At 46.7% G+C, this 21656-nt stretch overlaps 1 protein-coding gene across 2 annotated transcripts in view; it reads left to right on the top strand.

Annotated features, from left to right (window-relative positions):
* Positions 1-21656, top strand: part of DOCK1 (dedicator of cytokinesis 1) — a 2312292-nt gene that overhangs the window by 1577758 nt on the left and 712878 nt on the right. For both annotated transcript variants that reach the window (XM_069611483.1, XM_069611484.1), the window contains exons 33-34: positions 1832-1980; positions 18786-18871. In XM_069611483.1, coding sequence (XP_069467584.1) covers positions 1832-1980; positions 18786-18871 — 235 coding nt within the window. The remainder of the gene's footprint in view (positions 1-1831; positions 1981-18785; positions 18872-21656) is intronic.

Here is a 21656-nt window from a genome sequence, read left to right as displayed (position 1 = left end):
AACCTTGTCTTTCCTGAGGAAAAGGAAACTGTTTGAATTATATCTAAAGACTTAAAACGTGGCATTCAGAACCTGCAGTGGTGCTCAGGACTGTACAACCAGGAATGTATGAACCAGGACCATACTAGAGAAATTGATGAACTTTGATGAACGTTTAATATCTTCTCTTGGAAAAGGAATCCATGTTTTGGGCGAGGCGGAAGACCAAGACTGAGGATATTGCTCGGGCCTCCTTCCTTTTGGTAAGTTTTCGTAAGTGGTAGGGCCAGTGAGCGGAATAGCATTTTGACTAAGGACTGTTCATTTTGAAATGTGTGGTGAGCACCAATAGTTTTAGCTTGTTAGGGAGTGGACTTCCCTCATAGCGGTAAGGCTAAAGAGCCATTTTCTTTTTCATTTTAATAAACACTCTTGAAACATGTCATTACTTAGTCTAGTTCCTTCTTCTGGTTCGCCACATGCGTTTGTTGGGCAATCTTCTGTGGGCTTAGATGTGGGTTGCTGATGCACATCTCGCTGCACAAGCACTACAACTCAGCTTCCAGGCATCTCCCTTTTCCAATTTGACTCTCCAAAGCTCTCTACTATTAATGCCTTGATCATGAAATGTATAAAAGCTTAAATAAGCATAAGCATGTTATGTCACCATGCACTGTTCTAGTTTGGGCATGGCATTCGATGGATAATGTAACCTGTGGTATGACTAAAACCTTGTTCATAGGCAGTGTGGCGTTTGGCTAGCCCTACCTTGTGAAGTGTGTGGGGAGGTGTACTTTACTGTTTGACCTGTGATAGGGAAAAATAAATGTCAACGGTTGTTCGCCAAGACAAAGGGTCTTGCATTACAGCAAATGGTGCATAATATGTTGTCCGATATGGCAAATGTGAATGAAAATTACATTGCGGCCTCTAGCTGGTTGGGAGCGCGTTATCATCAATCTCATCCCTTCACCTTGTCCAGAAGAGTTCAGTCTTTTCCAGAATTTATGGTGAGCTGCAGATTATTAGACTCTGTTATGGCTCATATTTCAGGTAATCAAGACAGCATCCATCTTTAAGGGGCAACAACAGGTGCATTTAATGGGCCACTTGTAAGCATCTACTCAGAATTGAGGAGGCCGTAACGTGAGTGGTTGTGGAGTTACCATGATTTAACCGCGTTCCAATCTCCTTTTGTTATCTGCACTAACGTCTGGTCATCTCTGGCGGGTACGCAATATGCCATATTTCCAGACAAGCCAGGCACTCTCAGATCGCCACAGTGGCAGATTGGCACATTGTAAAAACTTCATAACATAACCTACTAAAATGGCTCATGCGGAGACCCATTGGTACAATACAATACAATGGGTGCATGCCTGAGGGTTATTGCACACACTATGCAGACGCTTTTGCAAAGTAAATCTGTAATTGCATGCCAGGCATTTTTTGACATCGGGGAAGAAACTGCATTTTTGCAAGCTTAAGAATTTACCCCCAAACTGCTCTCGCCCTTATATGCCTGATGTGATTCAAACAAATGTGTTATGTGTATTCATGTAGACGTGTTTGGTTTTTGAAAGCCTAGCGAGCGCCCGTTTAATTCCCTGCTGAATAGCCCCTAGTAATTGTACTCTGAGCCTGGTTAGGAATATAACAGCGTGCCTCTCTTTCTGAAGGTTATTGGCTTAAATAAGGGCATTAGATGCATTAATGAGCAGTGCATAAACAATCGGCGCCAGAGAGAATAGCAGGAGAGCCTTCATGCTTTTATCATTTTCCTTTTCAATTAGCCTGCATTTACTTCATGCTGCAGTTTGGCTGTCCTGATCTATGTTTTATTTGATTAAAGGTCAACATAAGATCAAGTTCATCCCAGAAATGGTGGGCCCAATTTTGGAAATGACGTTGATTCCAGAAACTGAACTTCGAAAAGCAACCATTCCAATATTCTTTGACATGATGCAGTGCGAGTTTCATTCCACGAGGTGCTTCCAGATGGTAAGCATGGACGCAGCGCAAGTCTTATTTACCAAAGTGTCCGCGGAAATTGGGCTAGGTTCATGGTGCTGCTAGGTAAGGAAAAAGAAAAGTACTTGAAAATCCACCAGTGCTATGGTTAGGTGGACGACTGAAAACGGAGCGCTACCCTATAGGTGCACCATTTGTGAGTAAAAGTTTGGCTCTTGTGTCCATGTGAAAAATGTGTCGACCAGCAGGCTTGGATTGCATGCAGGCAACCCAGGCCTTCCTTCTGTTGACTCCTTACAGGCTGTATAGTTTGTTGAACATTTGAGAAAAAAAATGCTATTATTAAGGATGTCCCCGTTTGTCTAGTTTGTACTAAAAAACAGACTGGCACACTAGTGATTAGAGTATGTGTCGTGGTAGGTCAGACATAGATGGACAAGAGGTCATGTTTGCAGCGATTATCTGGTTTGATTAAAGAATATAGGGCCTGTCCTGTCCCTAACTCTAAAGCGATGGATTACCTATTCTGCAGAATACAATAACAAACGGTGCTTCTCAGGGTCTCTTTACTATACAAAAACGTCCTCTGTCCAAACCTACTGTAACCCATAGTCTGCCTCTACTACTAATACTGAAAACTCAACATAAAGATGACCAACAAGGTTTCAAAGGAAGCCCCCTTTACATTTTCTGACCCCTACCCAAATGTTCCTTGCATCTCTCTCAGGCCACTTGCCTGATAGTTCTGAGTCTCTCTTTAGTCTTCCTCTTTTCCTGGTGGTGCTGAATCCTGGCTCCCACCCCAATGTTTGCGTTTCCCTCTCAGGCCCTCAGCCTGCTTAAGCAATTTATCCTTCAGGTTGGCCCAATTTCTCTGTATTTGTTTTCCTCGTTTAAAGGAACAGGCTCTATACGGTTGCTATAGTTGGTAGCTTTGTATACGGTATTGTATTTCAGTCAGGCTTGGGCTACGTGGCATTCCAGTCCGTCTTGCAGTACTTTTTGGACTCTTGAGTATTGCACCCCTTCAGTGATCTTGGATCTCAGCTGGGGTTGGACTACTTTGCTTTGTGGCCCGCCTTGGACCTATGGGTTTTTCAATCCTGGTCGGTTAACCTGAATCTCAGCCCAGCTTCAGATACTTGATTTTGTTGGCCATCTTGGGCATTTGGGTTTCTCACCTGTGCTTCGGTTATCCTGAATCTCAGCCCAGTTTGAGCTACTTGACTTGGTAGACCTACTTGAATCCTTTGGTTTCTAACTCTGCTTCTGTTTTCTTGGATCTCATACCAGCTTGGTCTGTGTGGCTTGATGGGCCATCTTAGACCTTTGGGTTTCCCTCCCCTGCTTCGTTTATCACCTAGCCTGTCCACCCGCCTCCTGGTTCACAATTTGTACCATGTACCTTCCTCTTGGCAGCGTTTCCCACCAGGGGAAGTGGTTCCTCTTCGGTTCTTTATGGTGCATTGTGTGTCGGTTCTTTCTGACGGTGCTGGTTGACCACCTCTGGAATGGCTGCATGTCTTGCTTCTTTGGCAGGGTACAGCTTCTCTAGTTCCTGGCATTCCTCGCGGCTGCAGCACTCCGTGGGCATCCTGCTTTCCTCCACCCTCCATGGTGACTGCATAGCATTGCTTCCAGTCACTGCCTCTGAGGGAAATGACCCTCCTCTGCGCTAGTACACAGGTTAGCATCTCTCGCCATCTGGCTGGTTCTTCCCCTTTTTGTCAGTCCTCCTGGACTTTTGTCTTAATCCCCGATTTGAGAGGGAGCAGTCCATTGGTTCCTTCATTCAGGCAAGGAGGGCAACACAACCTGGTCAGAAACCACACTAGCCATTTTAGAGTGGTCCTGTTCAATTCCGATATAACCAACAAACAGTGCATATTCTCTGTGTGAGGGAGGTGGAGTACTAATCCGATTTGTGGGTTCCTTGTCCTCAAAGGGGAGTCCACACCCAGGGAATCCACTTGCCCTGTGCCTTTGTGGGTATTGGGTGTAATGGGTTCACCTCCTTTGTCACAGAGGAAGTCTCTCCTCCTTGGCAAGAAGGGAGGAATTCCCTGGATTTGTCACAATGTACTTGCCTTAGTCCTATGATTAATTTCTAAAGTATTGCTTTCTCCCACAGGATACTCATTTCAGATATCTACCTTCCAGCAGCAGATGCCTTTGGAATTTTCTTTAGCCCCATGACCTCTGCATACTCAGTATGCTGCTCAGGAATGCCACTAATGTTTTGCCCCAATTCTTATTGTCATGGCTAAACTCAAGGTGGGATGCTCGAGTTAATGTCCATCAAAGAGCCCCACATCGTATGTCTTTGCTACCTACAGGTTTAACACAACATTGAGTCTTGCAGTTCATTCATGTCCACGCATGTAAGGGCCTCTCTGAGAGTGTGCTTCTAAGATGTATACCTTCCTCCACAAGGATATTAGATGCACTCCCCCATGTCTCCTGCTTCAGAACTCTCTTCCAAGAAAGCCAATTATTTTAGGAGACTGGCTGGGCCTCCACTTGAGGGAAGACAAAAATTGGGAGGAATCCATTGTACAGGAAAGCGACCGAAAAAAGGGAAGTAGAAGAAACGGCATCATAAAAAGGTCTAGTTCCACAAGGGAACTATATGAATGGCACTATTACTCCTTATACTATATAAAAAAGATTCAACACACCTGTTTCAGGGATGACCAACATTTTTCTGAGGAATCGCCACTTTTGAAGGTACCATTTCTCACTTGCTCTTTGAACCAGAGCAGTAGGAGGAATTTAGGCAACAGATGCTAGAATTCTTTGCCAAGACCACAGCAGTTTCAGTGCTGGTGCAGGAGCAAGGATCACCATGTTTGGGCAAGCTGGCAATGGCCACATCATCATGACGGCTGTCTCTGTTCTAGTGCGTACACTTGAGATTTTTCCCGTCCATTGCCAGACAGCTATGTCCCATAGCCCCGGTGCCAGCATCCTTGTTGGAGACGCGCCTCTGTACTTTACTCTGGCTCAGAAGGCCCAATTTTGTACCAAAATGGGCCATATCTCTGATGATGATCCCTTATGGGTTGAAACCCTTTGATTCCTGAGAAGTGGATGTCTTCCCAGAGGAACTCTATAAACCTCAGTCTAGCTCTATTGATCTGGTATCCAACTCTCGTGATTCCAGTGGTCTAAATATAGGACTCTGCATACGACAAGTCACATGTTTCCTTCGTGAAAGGTTTCCAGAGAAAGGTTCACATCCAGGTCAGTTTGACCCCACTGATATGCTTGACTAAGGTCCCCTGAAGGTGAACCTTCTGAATTGTTAGTTTTGGCCACCTGGTTGAAACCAGCCTCTACTCTAGCTGCGGGCTATGTTACAGCTCCCGTGGATCAGACTTCCTGTCCACATAACCCACTCCCAAGAGTCTGGTTGTTCATGTCTCCACAGTTGGCTCGATGTTGCCCACATTCCCTTCCTTGCCTCCAAATCAGAAAGGCAAGACGTTGGACACCTTGGCCATAAAGTATTTGAATTAGACAACTTGGCTGTGAGGGCAGTAAACACTACCTGTGCTATGGCCAAATATATCCATTGTTTATTAAATGTAATCTCAAGACCAGCCAAGAGTCTTCCCATGCCTGAGATCAGAGAGGTTTTCACATCTTGTGTTAATGTTGGAAAGGAGGCAACTCATCAAATCCTCTAGTCATACCTGTGCATGAGAGACTAGGTAGTTAGGGCCATGGGTATGATCTGTGTCATACACAGCCATTTGTAAATGCAGATGTCTGGTTTTGCCCTAGATGTCCAGGCTAAACATCTGGCTAGTCCCTTCATCAAGTTCGGAAAACTCAATTCCAGTTCCTGGTCCTTAACTTGGTTCTGCCCTCTGCTCCAGTGGTCTTCAGTAAGCTGGTGGCTGTTGTTGCTGCATATCTCAGTAGGGACATGGTTCATGTCTTTCCCTACCTGGACGACTGTCTCCACTGCAGAACTGGTGCTGGCCCACCTGTGGCAGGGCTCTCGCTGCCCCAGGCGGGACTGACATTATTTAGATGTTAAGCAAGGGTGTGGGAGCCCCTCCTCTGAGAATGAACATTGGTCAAATGCCATGTTATATGGAATTTCTTCCACTCAGGAGGTCTTAAACCACGTTTTAGCTCACTACAGCCTTCACGGAGGACAAATATCCATTTGAATATCGGTCTGCCCCACCCACAAGGGCAGACGAGCACCGAAATGCTAAGTGATTGTCCTCTAAACAAGAGTACCATCAGCAACCCCAGACACGTGTTTCGGCCTTGTTGGGCCTCCTTAGTGAGATGAAGGTGAGACGCTTTTAAGCACAGTGAGCAAGGGGTCCATGTCTGGATGCACAAATACTCATTAAGGACTTTTATAAAAATGAGAGTTTTTAAGGGTCATTCAATCTACAAATCTTAAAATGAATTTGTAAAATCTGCTGGTAACTCAGTTCATTCATGTGGCCAGATCCTCTGTTTCTGCAGTGGCCTATGGAAGTGGTTCATTAATACAGTAACTATCGTGCAGCAGATTTTAGATCCTACAGGGATGTCATTTTTAATATTTTACGCGTACTTAGATTTTGAATTTATTTTGTGGCTATAAGGCATGGGCCTCTGTGCAGACTCTCACAAAGGAACATTTGATTCCTCCAGCATCATCATTTTCTATTCCTTCTTTTCCTGAACTTTGCATCCACACTGTTCTGACAAGATGGCTCAAATCTGTGACCAGATCACAATGACCTGTTCTGGCCCATTTTGCAGTGCAGATTCCTTTTTGGTGACCCTTTCACTTCTCAGTTAGAGAGTTATGCACCCTTATGAGAGTAAGCCATGTTGTTGGCTTCATCAGAGGTCAAGAGTGACTCCAGCAAGGAGCCTTATCCAGTCCAGACTATTTTGATCCAGATTCCTATTTTTCTTTCCCCTGTTGTGTAGTTTTTAAACGCCTCATTGAATTGAGGAGAGGCCCACTTGCAATTAAACACGCTAGGGTACCTGCTTTGTTGAAGAAGCCTAATCTTCACATTCTACTCCCTGTGAATTCTCTTCCCATCACTCTTCTACATTTTCATAGCTGAATCCACTGAGCACATTATTACTAAGAGTTACATTAGCGTGTAGAATATTTGGATTTTCTTGATGATTGCCAACAAGCTGGATTTTGTCTGACCCCCACGACCTGATGAACTTTTCAGATGCATTTTTTATACAATATACTATTCTCCGATAATGGTCCATGTATTTTTCTGTCTAAGTAAACCTAACATTATATATATTTCTTTCAAGTCTCTACCCAAAACCATGCCACACAAAGTACTATCAATTCATATATTGTCTATCAATGCCTCTGTCTTCTGCAACACATTCTCTGCTGGTTTGCTTTTCTTTTTAGATTATGCTTCTATCATGAGGTCTTACCCAGTAGATATTGATCGCAGGCATGATCAAGGAGCCTGCCATTAAATCTGCTCATTCCCCTGTCTGTTGTCTCACCATGCACTCTAAGTCTCAAGCTCTGTTTACTTCTACATTATGATTGTCATATGTATTAACAACAAAACAAGCACGATGCACATTCTGATATTCCTCAATGTGATTCTGCTTCTCATTGACCATGTCAATGATGGCTTGGATGTCGACAGTCACATATGCATCAGGAATCGCCCATGCTTGGGAACATTTGCAACACTGTTTCCTACACTGCATGAGCATGTAGGGCTCTGTACCGACACACACCTCTAATTTAGACTACTCGCCAGAGTGAAAATGCCATTGATGAAAGAGTTCACTATTTCTACCAGCTCATTTGAGGAAGGGTGCCCATTCTGTGATGCTCTACTGTCTTGCTGGATAGAAGTTACTTCATCTCTGTTGAGCAGAACGTCCCCCCATTATCAGACACTACAGCCACAGCAAATGCCAATACATCATGTAAAATAAATGTATTACTCTCTTTGTTGTGAGCTCTTACAGGGGGTCCACCTATTGGAAGTGTGTGTAGAAGAAGAAACGCTGGTCACAGACCCAGAATGTTTAACGGTCCCAGCAAATCAGTGGCTACTTACGCTGTGTTTTTTTTCTCCAGAATATTAACACACCAGAAGGGTGGGGTTCATTATTCTTTTGGTCTTGTCACTCTCCACTCAGGGAAGACGATTTGGCATCACCTCCTTTACATCAGCATCCATTTTGGGTCAAAAATATTGCTCTATTGGATGCCGCCTTGTGAGGATGCACCCGAGGTACCACTCATGCAGAAATGTCAATACAATGTCTTTGTAGGGTCTCTGATGGAATCAATCTACCCCACGCACAATTCTGCATTGCGTATAGGCCAACTCATCAAAAACGGCCTTAACATCTGAGTCCAGCCCTCGCAGCACTCCACCCTTCCTTCAATCTTTTCTCTGTCTATTGAGCGTGGTTGTCTTTCATGCTCTATTATATCATCTTTCCTTTTTTAAGTCTGTATTTACTAGCCACACCAAATTCTTTTCTGGCACATCAAATCCCTCGTTTGTCTCTGTAGCAATCAAGACCCGGACCAGGGTTGGGTTGCTGAAATAATACTTTATTCAGGTGATTTTAAACTAATGAAAATATAGTCCATGAACTCCTTGAGAGTTACTCCACTCTTAGGCAGTCTTCCAGGTCTAAGATTAAGCCCTCCTAAGTCTCCTTGTTGTCCGGATAGGCCCACCAGTTGTTCCTTCTCTCCTCGTCCTCTTCGTATGACTAGGAAAATCAACAACAAACGCTGGATTAGTTCCCGGGCTTTTATAGGATGTGAGTGACTTGCTTCCCCCCCAATGGAAAGCTTCCCTGTCAATCAGACTTCTCATTGGCTGGTGTTGCCATGTCCCGCCTCCTTTAAAGGCTGCCGTGGTTTCCCAGAGTGGCTGCTTCTGCTGCCTGCCCGAAGAGTCCCGCTCCCAGGCCACTCTATCCTGCGAGTCCCTCCCCCCCTTTGAAGTCTCTCCCTCTCGCCATGTGTGTCTGTCTCTGTGGCCGCCCCAGAGCGGCCCGCCCCGCCGAGCAAGCCGTCTCTCCCTTCTCTCCCTTCCTGGTGGGGAGAGACGCTCGGCGGGCCGTGTGGGCCGGCTCCCCGCGACCGCCCGCACCTCCCGCGGGTTCGCCGTCACCAACCCGTCTCCCGGGCTGCAGGCCGCGGCTGCGTTACCCTTGGCGGGTTCAGGTAAGGCTGGACGGGAGGGGGCCGCTCCTTCCGTGTCGCGGCTCGTTGCTGCGATCCCGTAGAGTCCCGGGGATAGCGGGCGGGACGGGGTTGCGTTCTCTGGATCGCGGCCCCATGCCGCGATCCCGCGGAGTCCCGCTACCCCTCCCGGCACCCCCTCCACTCCGGGCCCCTTCTCACATCTCCCCATCACAAACCCTGGCCGATCGGGCAAGGGAGGATTCCGGGACAGATAGTCGGCCACCAGCTGGAAACCCGCAGGTCTGTGCAAGGTAACGAAATCGAACGGTTGAAGAGACAGGAACCATCTGAGTACCCGCTGGTTGGTATCTTTATGCCTTGCGAGCCACTGTAAGGGGGCATGGTCAGTATACAACGTAAAGCAGCGACCCAAGAGATAATACCTGAGGGTCTCTACCGCCCATTTGATGGCCAAACACTCCTTCTCAATAGTGGAATAGGCCTCCTCGTGAGGTACGAGCTTCCTGCTCACGAAACAGATGGGCTGAAGTTCGCCCCCTTGTTCCTGTGAAAGAACTGCTCCCAGCCCCTGATTTGACGCGTCCGTCTGAAGGAAAAATTGTCTATGGAAGTCGGGGCATCGAAGTATTGGATTTGAGGTGATCCTCTGCTTCAGGACATCGATGGCTTCCAAAGCAGCGGTGTTTTTGGTCAAATCGGGAGACCCTTTGTTCCTTAAAGCGTCAGTTAGTGGAGCTGCCACCGAGGAGAAATCTGGGATAAATCTACGGTAGTAGCCTATGAAACCCAAAAAGGCACGGATCTGTTTCTTCGTGGATGGGGTAGGTATCTCGTGGATGGCCTGGATTTTCGAGAATTGCGGTCGTATCGTGCCTCCGCCTACCAAGTGTCCCAGATATTTCGTCTCGTGTGCCCCTATCACTGTTTTCTTCGGATTAATGTGTAGGCCTGCCTTAAACAACTCAGACACCACCTGTTCCAAGTGGCGTACATGTTCTGTCCAGGTCGTGCTATACACGACAATGTCGTCTAAGTAAGCCGCAGCATAACACTCATGGGGACGTAGTATGACATCCATCAGTCTCTGGAAGGTGGCTGGTGCTCCGTGTAGCCCGAATGGCAAAACTTTGAATTGGTATAGACCTTGGGGAGTAGTAAAGGCAGTCTTTTCCCGGTCCGTGGATTTCAAGGGAATCTGCCAATAACCCTTAGTTAGGTCAAGCGTGCTTAGGAAGTTGGCGGATCCTAGCCTTTCCAACAGCTCGTCCATTCGTGGCATAGGATAGGCTTCATAATTGGAGATCGTATTTAACTGTCGGTAGTCCATACAAAATCTAACAGTACCATCGGGCTTTGGTACCAACACTATCGGGGATGACCACGGGCTGGTTGAGGGTTCAATTATGTCCATACAGAGCATCTCTTCTACTTCGTTTCGGATAACCATCCTTCGTGCTTCTGGAATACGATAGGGTCTTAGTCTAACAATCCGTCCGGGATCGGTTTTGATCTCGTGTTCGATTAAATAGGTCCTCCCTGGTAAGGCCGAGAATGCTTCTCCAAAGGGAGACAGCCTGTTCAAAAGTTCTGACCTCATGGAAGGAGTCAAGATGGTTCCCCATTGCACGTCTTCTAGCTTGCCCCGTTCATGATTCACGTTTTGTTCTGAGGTATCCTCACCAGTATCCATTGAGGCTACCAATACAGGCGCGTTCCATGCTTTTAGCAGGTTCACATGGTATACCTTGTCTGGTGTGGCACGATCGGGTTGGTGGATCCGATACGTCACAGGGCTAAGTACCTCCTTAACCTCATAAGGACCTCTCCATCTGGCCAATAGCTTGTTAGTACTGGTGGGTAGTAGGATTAGTACTTGGTCTCCTATTCGGAAAGTTCTCATCCGACTTCCTCTGTTATAGTTTTTCTCCTGGTTTGTCTGTGCGTGTCCCAGATTCGTCTCGGCCATCGAGCGGAGTGCTGTCAAATGTTCCTTCAACTCTTCAGTGTACTCTGTTAAAGAAATCTCATCCGAAGTCTCCCATTCTTCTTTTACAAGGTCCAAGATGGTTCGGGGTTGTCTTCCGAAAAGGAGCTCGAATGGAGAAAAACCGGTAGACGACTGTGGGGTGTCGCGTAATACCATCAAGACCAAGGGTAATATACGGTCCCAGTTCTTCCCATCGGACCCGGTCACTCTCCGTATCATTTTCTTGATCGTTTTGTTATACCTTTCGACAAGGCCATCGGTCTGGGGATGGTATACCGAGGTGCGTAACTGATGTATCTGCAGTCTTTCGCATACCTGCCGAAGCAAGGTGGACATAAAATTGGTCCCTTGGTCTGTGATAACTTCCGAGGGTAAGCCCACTCTTGCGAAGAAGGGAATGAGCTGGTCGCATAGTTGTCGGGCTGATGTTCCCTTCAAGGGAAAAGCCTCTGGATACCGCGTAGCATAGTCAACAATGACTAGTAGATACTTGTAACCACGGGATGCGGGTTCTATAGGTCCAACGATGTCCATGCCTATCCGCTGGAAAGGAACGTTAATAAGGGGCATTTTCTGCAAAGGGGCTTTTGCTGGTAAGACGCCACTTGTTAGCTGGCAAGTGGGACACGCCTTACAGAACTGGGATACTTCACCGTATATGCCTGGCCAGTAGAACCATCTCAGTATGTTCTGCTGCGTTTTCAGGGAGGCCATATGTCCGCCGCAGGGGTGGTTGTGTGCCAGTTGCATTATGACCATTCTATGGGATTTTGGTAATATCAATTGTTCCTTTACAGTCCCATCGTCCGCCTTATATTTTCTGTACAATAGTCCATGACGGAACAGGAAGCCAGGTCCTTTTGTTACGTCTGGATCTTTCTCATTGGCCGCTCTCTCACGGGCTACCCGAAGGGTGGGATCAGTTAGGGTTTCCCCCCTCAGGGAGTCCTCATGATCCTTGGGTTGCCAGTTAATGGGTCGGGTCATGTAACTGGCTTGGCATCACTCTAGCCTGTTCCGTCTTTTATGTCCGGGGGGGTTTCTAGAGTCACCTATGTTCGAGGGTCTGTTGCTCCTTGCTCTTTCCTCATCCAGTGCTTTACTAAAGTGGGGTAGGTCAGTTCCCAGGACCACTGGGGTGGGTAGAGTAGGAAGGACGGCAGCCTTTAATTGAGTGGTTTCATGGTTCACCTCTATCTGTACCTCTCTCATCGGGTATGTTTTAATGTCCCCATGTATACACTTTATCGGTACAGAAAGGTTAGGTAAATTAGGGTTATTACTCACGGTGGGAGATATGGCTGTTTGTCGACTTCCGCTATCCAGCAGCGCCCGGGTCGGTCGTCCATCCACTCTTATATCCACGATGTATGGACCAGGGTTACGTACTTCCGGGTGTGGCTTCATGTAGCCGATTTCCATAGGTTCTGTGGTCTTCCTTCTGGGGCAAAACCGGGCAATGTGACCCCATTCACCACACTCAAAGCACTGGGGTTGTCGAACTCCCGGGATTATGGGTGGCTGTCTCTCCTCATATCCAGTCTTCCTTTCTTCTAGTTTCCTGAAGACCTCCTCCGGTTGCCTCCATCTGTTATGTGCCACTTTTGGGCCCTTTTGTATCTGATGTTCAAAGTTCGGCGACGTTATCCTTCCTGGCATACTTGTTGAGGGGAAGCGACTGTACCCGGCCTTTTGATAAGCCGATGCAATGTCCACGGCTTCCGCCAATGTAGGCCTGTGGTGTTGCCTAACCCATCTTTGCATTGGGCTCGGCAAGGCTTCTACGAACTGTTCCAGGATTATTTTATCTAGGAGGGGTTGGTTGGCTGGGTTAGGGGATTGCATCCACTTCTCCGTCAGGTCTTTAATGCGGTATTATAACTGCCTGGAACTCTCCCCGTTTTTCAACTTGGTGTCCCTTAGCTGAAGGCGATAGGCCTCCTCATCCAGGCCTAGACGGTCCAGTACAGCTGCTTTAATTTCCCCATACGGAGTGATACCATTGGGGTTCACAGCCTGATATGCACCCTGCATTACCCCAGATAACAAGGGAGCCACATACTGTCCCCAGCGTTCAGGCGGCCATTGCGCATTTCTTGCAATCCTCTCAAAACTTGTGAAGAAAAAGGCTGGATCCTCTCCCTCCTTATACTTCTGGAGCAGGGTGGACGGTACCATGGGTTGGTTCCTCGTGCTGGTTACTGCATCTGTGAGCCTGATAATGTTCTCATGCTGTTTGTCCTGGGCCGTGGTCTGAAGGGCGCCCTGTAACTGGATGGCTTGCTGGAATGCCTGGCGATCAGCCTCTGCCTGTTGTGTTTGTAGCTGTATTAATTGCTGCAGCTGCTGTTGGCCATCCGTCAGGGTTTTAATTAGGGTATCCATCGCGTTGTCGCTAATCCCACCTTCGTCGCCAATGTAGCAATCAAGACCCGGACCAGGGTTGGGATGCTGAAATAATACTTTATTCAGGTGATTTTAAACTAATGAAAATATAGTCCATGAACTCCTTGAGAGTTACTCCACTCTTAGGCAGTCTTCCAGGTCTAAGATTAAGCCCTCCTAAGTCTCCTTGTTGTCCGGATAGGCCCACCAGTTGTTCCTTCTCTCCTCGTCCTCTTCGTATGACTAGGAAAATCAACAACAAACGCTGGATTAGTTCCCGGGCTTTTATAGGATGTGAGTGACTTGCTTCCCCCCCAATGGAAAGCTTCCCTGTCAATCAGACTTCTCATTGGCTGGTGTTGCCATGTCCCGCCTCCTTTAAAGGCTGCCGTGGTTTCCCAGAGTGGCTGCTTCTGCTGCCTGCCCGAAGAGTCCCGCTCCCAGGCCACTCTATCCTGCGAGTCCCTCCCCCCCTTTGAAGTCTCTCCCTCTCGCCATGTGTGTCTGTCTCTGTGGCCGCCCCAGAGCGGCCCGCCCCGCCGAGCAAGCCGTCTCTCCCTTCTCCCCCTTCCTGGTGGGGAGAGACGCTCGGCGGGCCGTGTGGGCCGGCTCCCCGCGACCGCCCGCACCTCCCGCGGGTTCGCCGTCACCAACCCGTCTCCCGGGCTGCAGGCCGCGGCTGCGTTACCCTTGGCGGGTTCAGGTAAGGCTGGACGGGAGGGGGCCGCTCCTTTCGTGTCGCGGCTCGTTGCCGCGATCCCGTAGAGTCCCGGGGATAGCGGGCGGGACGGGGTTGCGTTCTCTGGATCGCGGCCCCATGCCGCGATCCCGCGGAGTCCCGCTACCCCTCCCGGCACCCCCTCCACTCCGGGCCCCTTGTCACAGTCTCATACAGACAGCCCTGCGCTACCACCACATCTTCTGGCTGCCAGGATAAACCATCTGCCATTCGATCTTTGTCACCACAGTTGTGCTATATGCTGATATTGCATGTAAGAATCTCCAACAGACACTATCTAATGTGCGGCAAAGCCACAGTTAAACCTCTGCTGCTAAATCCATGTACTAATGGGCTGTGATCTGTTTGCGCTACCCAGGACGTGGCTAACACCTCACGCTTGATGGTAGATTATCTAGTCTGTGTCCCTTATAGATTGTGAAGCATAAGAGATGGTCAGAAATGAACTATTCAATTTCTCACCGAGTACAGTCCCGTCACTCGCTCACTAGCATCAAAGTCCATGTCAGTTTTAAGCTAAATATAATTCGTCTTAGAACGAGGTTGCCTTGTTCAGTGCAATCTTGAGCTCTGCAGACTCCTTTTGGTGACCATCACACAACAAAATCTCCTAGGCAAAGACCTCATCAAATGAGAATTTCCTCAAGCTTGGGGAATTTAAGGAAGGCATTGTATCAAATGGTAAGACCGACACAAGTGATCACAGTTCAAGGGTGTTTATTGAACTTCAATCAGGTTTGAAAAATGCCTATCTAATCCTTAATCTAATGATGGGGGCAAGCTACGATCATCAAATAATGATGACGCAGTCCTAGTGGTGTCTTTTCAAAATAAAAGGGCCTATACTAATAAACCTATTTTCAATCCTTACTTCTAAATACAAATAGTGTGGGAAACAATGTTGCGCTTAAGAAATGTGTTCAAGAAATGATATGTCAGGATATTCAAGCCGTTGGCTTCCCCTCCCCTCGTTTTCAGCACAGGACATGGCTGCACACTCAAGTTTAGCACAGTGTCTGGTTTCTCTAGCACGAGGATGCAGTTCAAATCCCAGTATCTGGGTCTTCTGTAACAAAGTCTCTTTGCCATTCAAAGTCTCTTACTTCAGAGGGCCTGATATGACAAACACACATTCAAACGTTCCTTTCTCCTCTGGATTCTCACGTACAACTTCTTGGGTGATTTTCAATTCACCCCCTGGTCCCCTTTAATTGGGTTCAGACCCACTTTAATACAAAACCTTCTTCAGTGATTCACTGTTCACCCCGGATCCCCCTCTGCCAGGCTTAGACCCACTTTAACACAAAATCTTTAAATGGTCTCCCTCTGCAGGGCTCGGACCAGATTTGTGTATTTTTCCTAACTTTCTCTATTTAATCAAAATCCAAGACTTCCGACTGCACAGGATTTTGCTTGGCCTGTCGTAGGAACACTTCGATTCACATTTATTAGTTCACTTTCAAATGATCTCCCTCTGCTGGGCTCGGATCAAATGTATCTATTTTTCTTACTCCTCAGCTGTATACATTACAGAGACCTTTGATTGAGCACCCACTCAGTGCCGGACCACTCTGTCAAAGGTATTTTAGCTTGATTTAAAGTTCAATCACTCATCAGCAGTTTAACATCACTCATGTCTCTTATCACGTGCGTTTTAACAAATGTTCCTTCCAGCGCTCGCCATACAATGTTGCTGCTTGCAACTTTGGTTTCAACACCGACCAGTCTTGTATCAGTCTTGTATCTGGCTGTGTTATTTTCACTGAAGTTTTGTTCCTGGAGCCAAAGACAGTACCACAGTGGCTGGTGATTCTCCCTGCCTTAATTATGGACACAGGAGTGCCCGGGTATCTCTGATACACAATGCAGGATTCTTCAGCCTGTTTTCTTGGTCTTATGCTTTCATATCTCGAAAAGAAAATGGTTCCTTGTCGAAAAGGTCAAGGGTACTTCCCTCCTTGTGATCCCCTTCTGTTTCTCCATCTTTCTTCTCTTAAACTGTCAACTTGGAACTGCTGTTTCCTCGTGTGTTTTGCCCCGCTCAGAGTGTGCTCTCGTGCTCTGCCTTTTATCCATGTGGGGAAGTGTAATAAAAACCAGGTGTGAGTGATTGTCAATAATTGCCTGACCTTGCATGACCATAGTTTTGTGACATGTCGGGTAAACGGCTCGGGTGTTAATCTGTTTTCCCTTAGAGCGGGCTGTCAGTGAGAAAGTGTTTGTGTTGTAAAAGGGGGTGGGGGAGTTCCTAAATATCCTACTTGTTAGGTTTGGGTAATGGTGTTATAGGGAAGGCGATACCACATCTCACCAGCTGGTGTCCAGGGAGAGGGAGTTGAAGACCCCTCACCCAAGAGATACTCCCGCACTGGTCCACCCCCAGGAATTGGATCCAAAAGCGATAGCCGCTTCCTGACCACCTGGATGACAGATCCCCGGGCACTAGTGGGTGTAATACCTTCTGGTTTCTCACAGGATAAGTGTCAAGTGGGATCATGTACTCAAACATATTGTTGCATTTTTTACCCAAAACCATTCAAAACAGGAACAACATTCACTAATAACGTTTTTGAATTTGGGCTTAATTATTCATCGCTACATGTATTTTGGGGAGTCCAGCTCATTGTCCTAGTGAATGTGTCGTGTGTAATTGTCTTCTGTAAGTGATCAAGCCTGGTTAAACCCTACCTTTTATGGTACTTGTATTGTGCTATGCTTAATCTGCCATTGTGGAGTAAAGCCCATTGGTGTCATTAAACTACATAGTTTTGGCTCATAGGTGGTGCTTGAGCCCCATTGCAAGTTTTGGTGTCTGGATGATGCTTTAGCAATAAACCAAGGTGGAAAAGATATTGTTTATGTGTTTGTTTATTGAGTTTATATAGCGCTTTACGCCAAAGCGCTTTACAGAATAACAACGAGGTGCAATAATGAAAGAAGCATAATTTACAAACATGAAACAAACCAGTGGTACAGTATATAGAACAATTTACCGAGGGGGAGGAGGGAGGGGAAGGGAGGCCCCCTGGTGACCTTCTACGCCCTTTGCTGGTTATCGGGAGGAGGGGGGAAAGGGGAAGGGAAGGGGGGCAGGAGTTTGAGGGGGAGAGAGGTAGGGAAGGAGAGTCAGGGGAGGAGTGGAGAAGAAGAGCTTTCAGGGAGGAGCAGAAAGATGGGTAGGTGGGGGTGGAACGGATAAAGAGAGGTAGGGAGTTCCAGTGAAGGGGGGGCCAAGAGTTGGAAGGAGCGGAAGCGTGAGGAGGTACAAGGGGCTAGGGGTACAGTGAGAAGGTAGAGATCAGCTGAGCGGAGAGAGCGGGAAGGAGAGTAAAATGAGAGGATGGAGGAAAGATAGGAGGGCGAGTTCACAGAGAGATTTGTAGACAAGGCAGAGGAATTGAAATTTCAATTGTGAGAGGAAGGGGAGCCAGCCGAGTTGAGAGAGAAAGGTAGAAATAGAGTCTTGAGGGCCAAGAAGACCTAAAATACGGATAGAGGAGTGGTAGATGGATTTTAGGGGGACCAGGTGAGAGACAGGAAGTCCAAAGAGAAGAGATGAGCAGTAGAAGAGACAGGAGAAAGTAAGGGAGGAGATTAGGAGTTTAGAAGCGTGAAAGGTGAGGGAGGAGTGGATCTTTTGGATGCTAAAGAGGTGGTGCCGACAGGCATGAGAGGTTAGAGAGATGTGGTTGGAGAAGGGGAGAGAGAGGAGTCAATATGGAGGCCAAGATTGCGGATATGGGTCGAGATAGGGAGATTGGAAGGGGTAAAGTGGATGAAAGGAGGAGGGGAAGGTGAAAGAGTGTTAGGAGAGAAGAAATGCACTTCAGTGTTGTCAGTATTGAGGGAAAGAAAATGGAATGACATTCAGTTTTTTATGGCCGTAAGGCAGGAAGAGAGAGTGTGGTGGAGGTCGGAGGTGAAGGGAGAGAAAGAGTTGGGTATCATCCACGTAGAAGTGGTGGGAGATGCCAAAAGAAGAGATGACGGGGGTGAAAAGGGAGGAATAGGGATGAGACATGCAAGTAGCAGTTCACTCCTAGAAGCATCTGGGCCAAGGTTGCAGTTGTGCGTGAGGAAAGAGATTGGCGCCATTGGAGTGCAGAAACACTGCCTTTCCTGTCCATGGAAGCATTGTTTCTGCAATGCAGGCATTCACCCCATTCGCTGGTAGGATTCTGGCACGATTGTTCTATTTCCCGTAAACAAAGTCAAAATCAGTGGCTTTGTCATTGCTTGTTTTGTGCGCTTCCTAGTTTCTCTTCAAACAACCTTAGTCATATCTTGCTTCTGTAAAATGTTCATCTTCACTTAACAGCATCATAAAACCTTTCCCTAAATGGAAGGGTCTTGTTGCACGGCTCTAAATGCTAATGAATGGGTTTAGCGCAAACTCTAAAAGTCAGTCATGCTTACAGATAGCAGTGAGACATCAAAGACTACACTCCCACCAATCTCTGAAATGGTTGTGCTAAAGTAATAGCATTACATGTCTGACATTCAGATTACTTAATGCTCCTTCTCTTTCATTGTAGTTTGAGAATGAGATCATCACCAAGCTGGATCACGAAGTGGAAGGAGGCAGGGGAGATGAGCAGTACAAAGTGCTTTTTGATAAAATGTAAGTGCTGGCTGTAAGGCATCCTCCTTGCCAAAGGTAAAGCTGTGCCGTTATTGAATGGATAGTTCACGCTGAGACATATGAGCAGGAAATGTATTTTAAAACAAACCCAATTGTTCATTGGCATAAATATTCCCCTTTGTTATGATCTTACTGTTTCTATAATTCTCCACAGTTTTAAACCAGTTTGTTTAAGCAATTTACCTGTGGCACATTTCTAATTCTAATTATGCACAAGGCATGTCCGGTTATGCATCACACATACATTCTTATAATATCATTGCCATGAACATAAATGTTTGTTTTACTAGAAATATGTATATGCATGCATATGTCTATATATAAATATAAACGTTTATATATAGATAGATATGTTGGTGATGGTGATTGTGTAGTTCTGGTTAAGTGTGATTTAATCCTAAATAGGAAGTTTTTGGATGCTTAAAGCATTGCTCCGGTTTGATCAATCCACTCAGAACTTATGAAGAAAATGCATCGACTTCCAATGTTTTGTGGCATTGAGTCGGCGGAGGGGAGGTTATAGATGTATCCGAAAATCAGCAAATTACCTTTCAGACAACCAAATGTCACAGATGGTAGAAAAATTACTCCAAGGCTCAGAGACGGTTGAAGGGTTTTTATTGAATTTTTAATGGGCTCTATGTCTGTTCCTCTCTTTCTCGTTTTAAAGCACCACCTCCCTAACCCAGCAATCAATATCTCTGTTTAGTAGATAGCGATTGTTTCATCTTCAGTATGTTAACAGGCTAAGTGTCACTCTAAATGCATGTGGACTTATCTAACTAGACCCCTCAGTGAGTTGCTAGAAGTCCCTTCTCTTTCAAGTGGTTACTGTTCTAAGGGCTATGGCAGTTTGCCTTGCAGACACCCTGCTTGATTCAGTCTTCTCTGATGCTCACTTTCTCCTCACCCTCTCTTTACATCTCTCTTCTACACTCCTTCTCAAAGACCACCCCTCTGCTCTCTTCCCTCTTCTCTTCTATCCCTCTGATGTCTCTTGTACCTTCTAGGCCTTGCCTTCTCCCTGAAATGTTTGTACTCCACACTACTACTCCCTCCTCCACACTACTTCTTCCTCCTCCACACTACTACTGCTACAATTCTGGCCATCTCCTGCACAGTCACACTATTTTCACTCAGTTGCATCCACTTTACAATCACTCCTTACATTATCTCACCCATCAAGCTACCACACACAATGACAACATGGTGCCACTTGCACTCACTAACCAATACCTCACCACCTTCAGAAATCGCCTCCACACTTGGCTGTTCATTCCTGTCTCCAGCTGGCTACTTGGTCTGCCACCTCGACCTCCTTTGACCTCACCTGAACAACCCACCACGTCCTTCATTTTATGTTCCCGTTCTCTTGCCATTGTTTTTTTCCCCAGTCCAATCTATCCCTGTCTTTCACACCCTGGGTGCGACAAGATCAGTGAAACTGTTAAATGTCAACCCTGCCCTGACACTTTTCTCTGCAAAGGCCCGTTGCAGCACCATGATGGTGGCCCGTAGCATTCAATATCAGTGTTCAGATTTGGGAGCTTGCTTCTGGCTGCCCTCTCTGGTAAGCATATTCTCATTTAGTTTTAAGACCCCATTGTGAAGTTCCTGGTGTTAAATGGAAGGCACTGCCAGCTGCATTGCATTTCTGCCGGTGCTGGAGAGTGTTTTGTGACTTCTCCCAATGCTACAGTATGGGTGTTCTGCTGGCCTTCTCTCTTGCCACTGGTTTCCCTCTTGCAGTGGCTGGACACAGATATTGCTACATACTGGAGGGATGTTGTGATGAATCCTGCGGAGTACTCCCAGAATCCCTGCCTAAAGTCTCCTGCTAGGTGGCCAGGGAAATGCAGATGCATCCTAATCCTAACCCTGAGGGTGGTGTTAGCTGGTTCGATAACCTGAAAGGAGAAGGCCCCCAAGGGAATAGGAGGCCTCCACAAGGAGAGACATAGTATTCATCCTCTTTGCAGGGTTAAAATTCCATAGTCCCAGAATACTTGATGGTGTCCTGTCAAAGTCAGACTCCCCCTTCTAAAAACTCCTAAAAGTTACTCCGAAAGGTTAATGAAAACCCATGTGGTCAATCTAGGAATGAAATATATCAAGATCCGAACCTTAATACCATTACTTCTGATATATGTGATTCCCCCTTTTCTGTGAACTTTGAAATGAAGAATCAATCAACAGTTACTTTAAGGCCCTTTTCTAAAAATACCTTTCATAAACAAAGGGGGTTTGATAAGGTTGAAACTAGGACATTTAAAACAAGAACATACATTAGAGACTTCAAGTCCCATAAAACCCTAGGTACTGGGACGAGGAAGAGGGGCATGGAAGCACAGAACTGCAGTGTGCAGTCTAGTGTTTATAATGGCCCACACCTGAGCAGGACTTTTGATTATTCAAGGACCCTTCATGTGCAGACAATCAGAAATCATGGTGGAAAAATGGTGGCAAAAGTAGCTGGAGAAGGAGTGAGCAGCCGCGCATGCAAGCAGAGCTGAGAAATGAAGACTCCTGGATCGCCACTGACAATATAGCAGGAAATGGTACCGAGAAAGTCGTAGGGTTAAGAAGCTCAAACTGCAGAGTTTGCGCAGCGGGACGTGTTAAGGTGACAGGCTGGCCGGTAAAAGAAAGACGTTTCCTGTTCCCTGCTGTGCTCTCTGCGGTAGCTTGCGAGTATCATAGAAAGCCATGAGCAAAGTAGGCTCCTTTAGGGAGAGGCATGGGACACGGAAACTTAACCAGAGCT

This window comes from Ambystoma mexicanum, chromosome 8, assembly GCF_040938575.1.
Source record: "Ambystoma mexicanum isolate Mex_15411 chromosome 8, UKY_AmexF1_1, whole genome shotgun sequence".
Taxonomy (NCBI): Eukaryota; Metazoa; Chordata; class Amphibia; order Caudata; family Ambystomatidae; genus Ambystoma; species Ambystoma mexicanum.
This window is presented reverse-complemented; position numbering and strand designations above follow the sequence as displayed.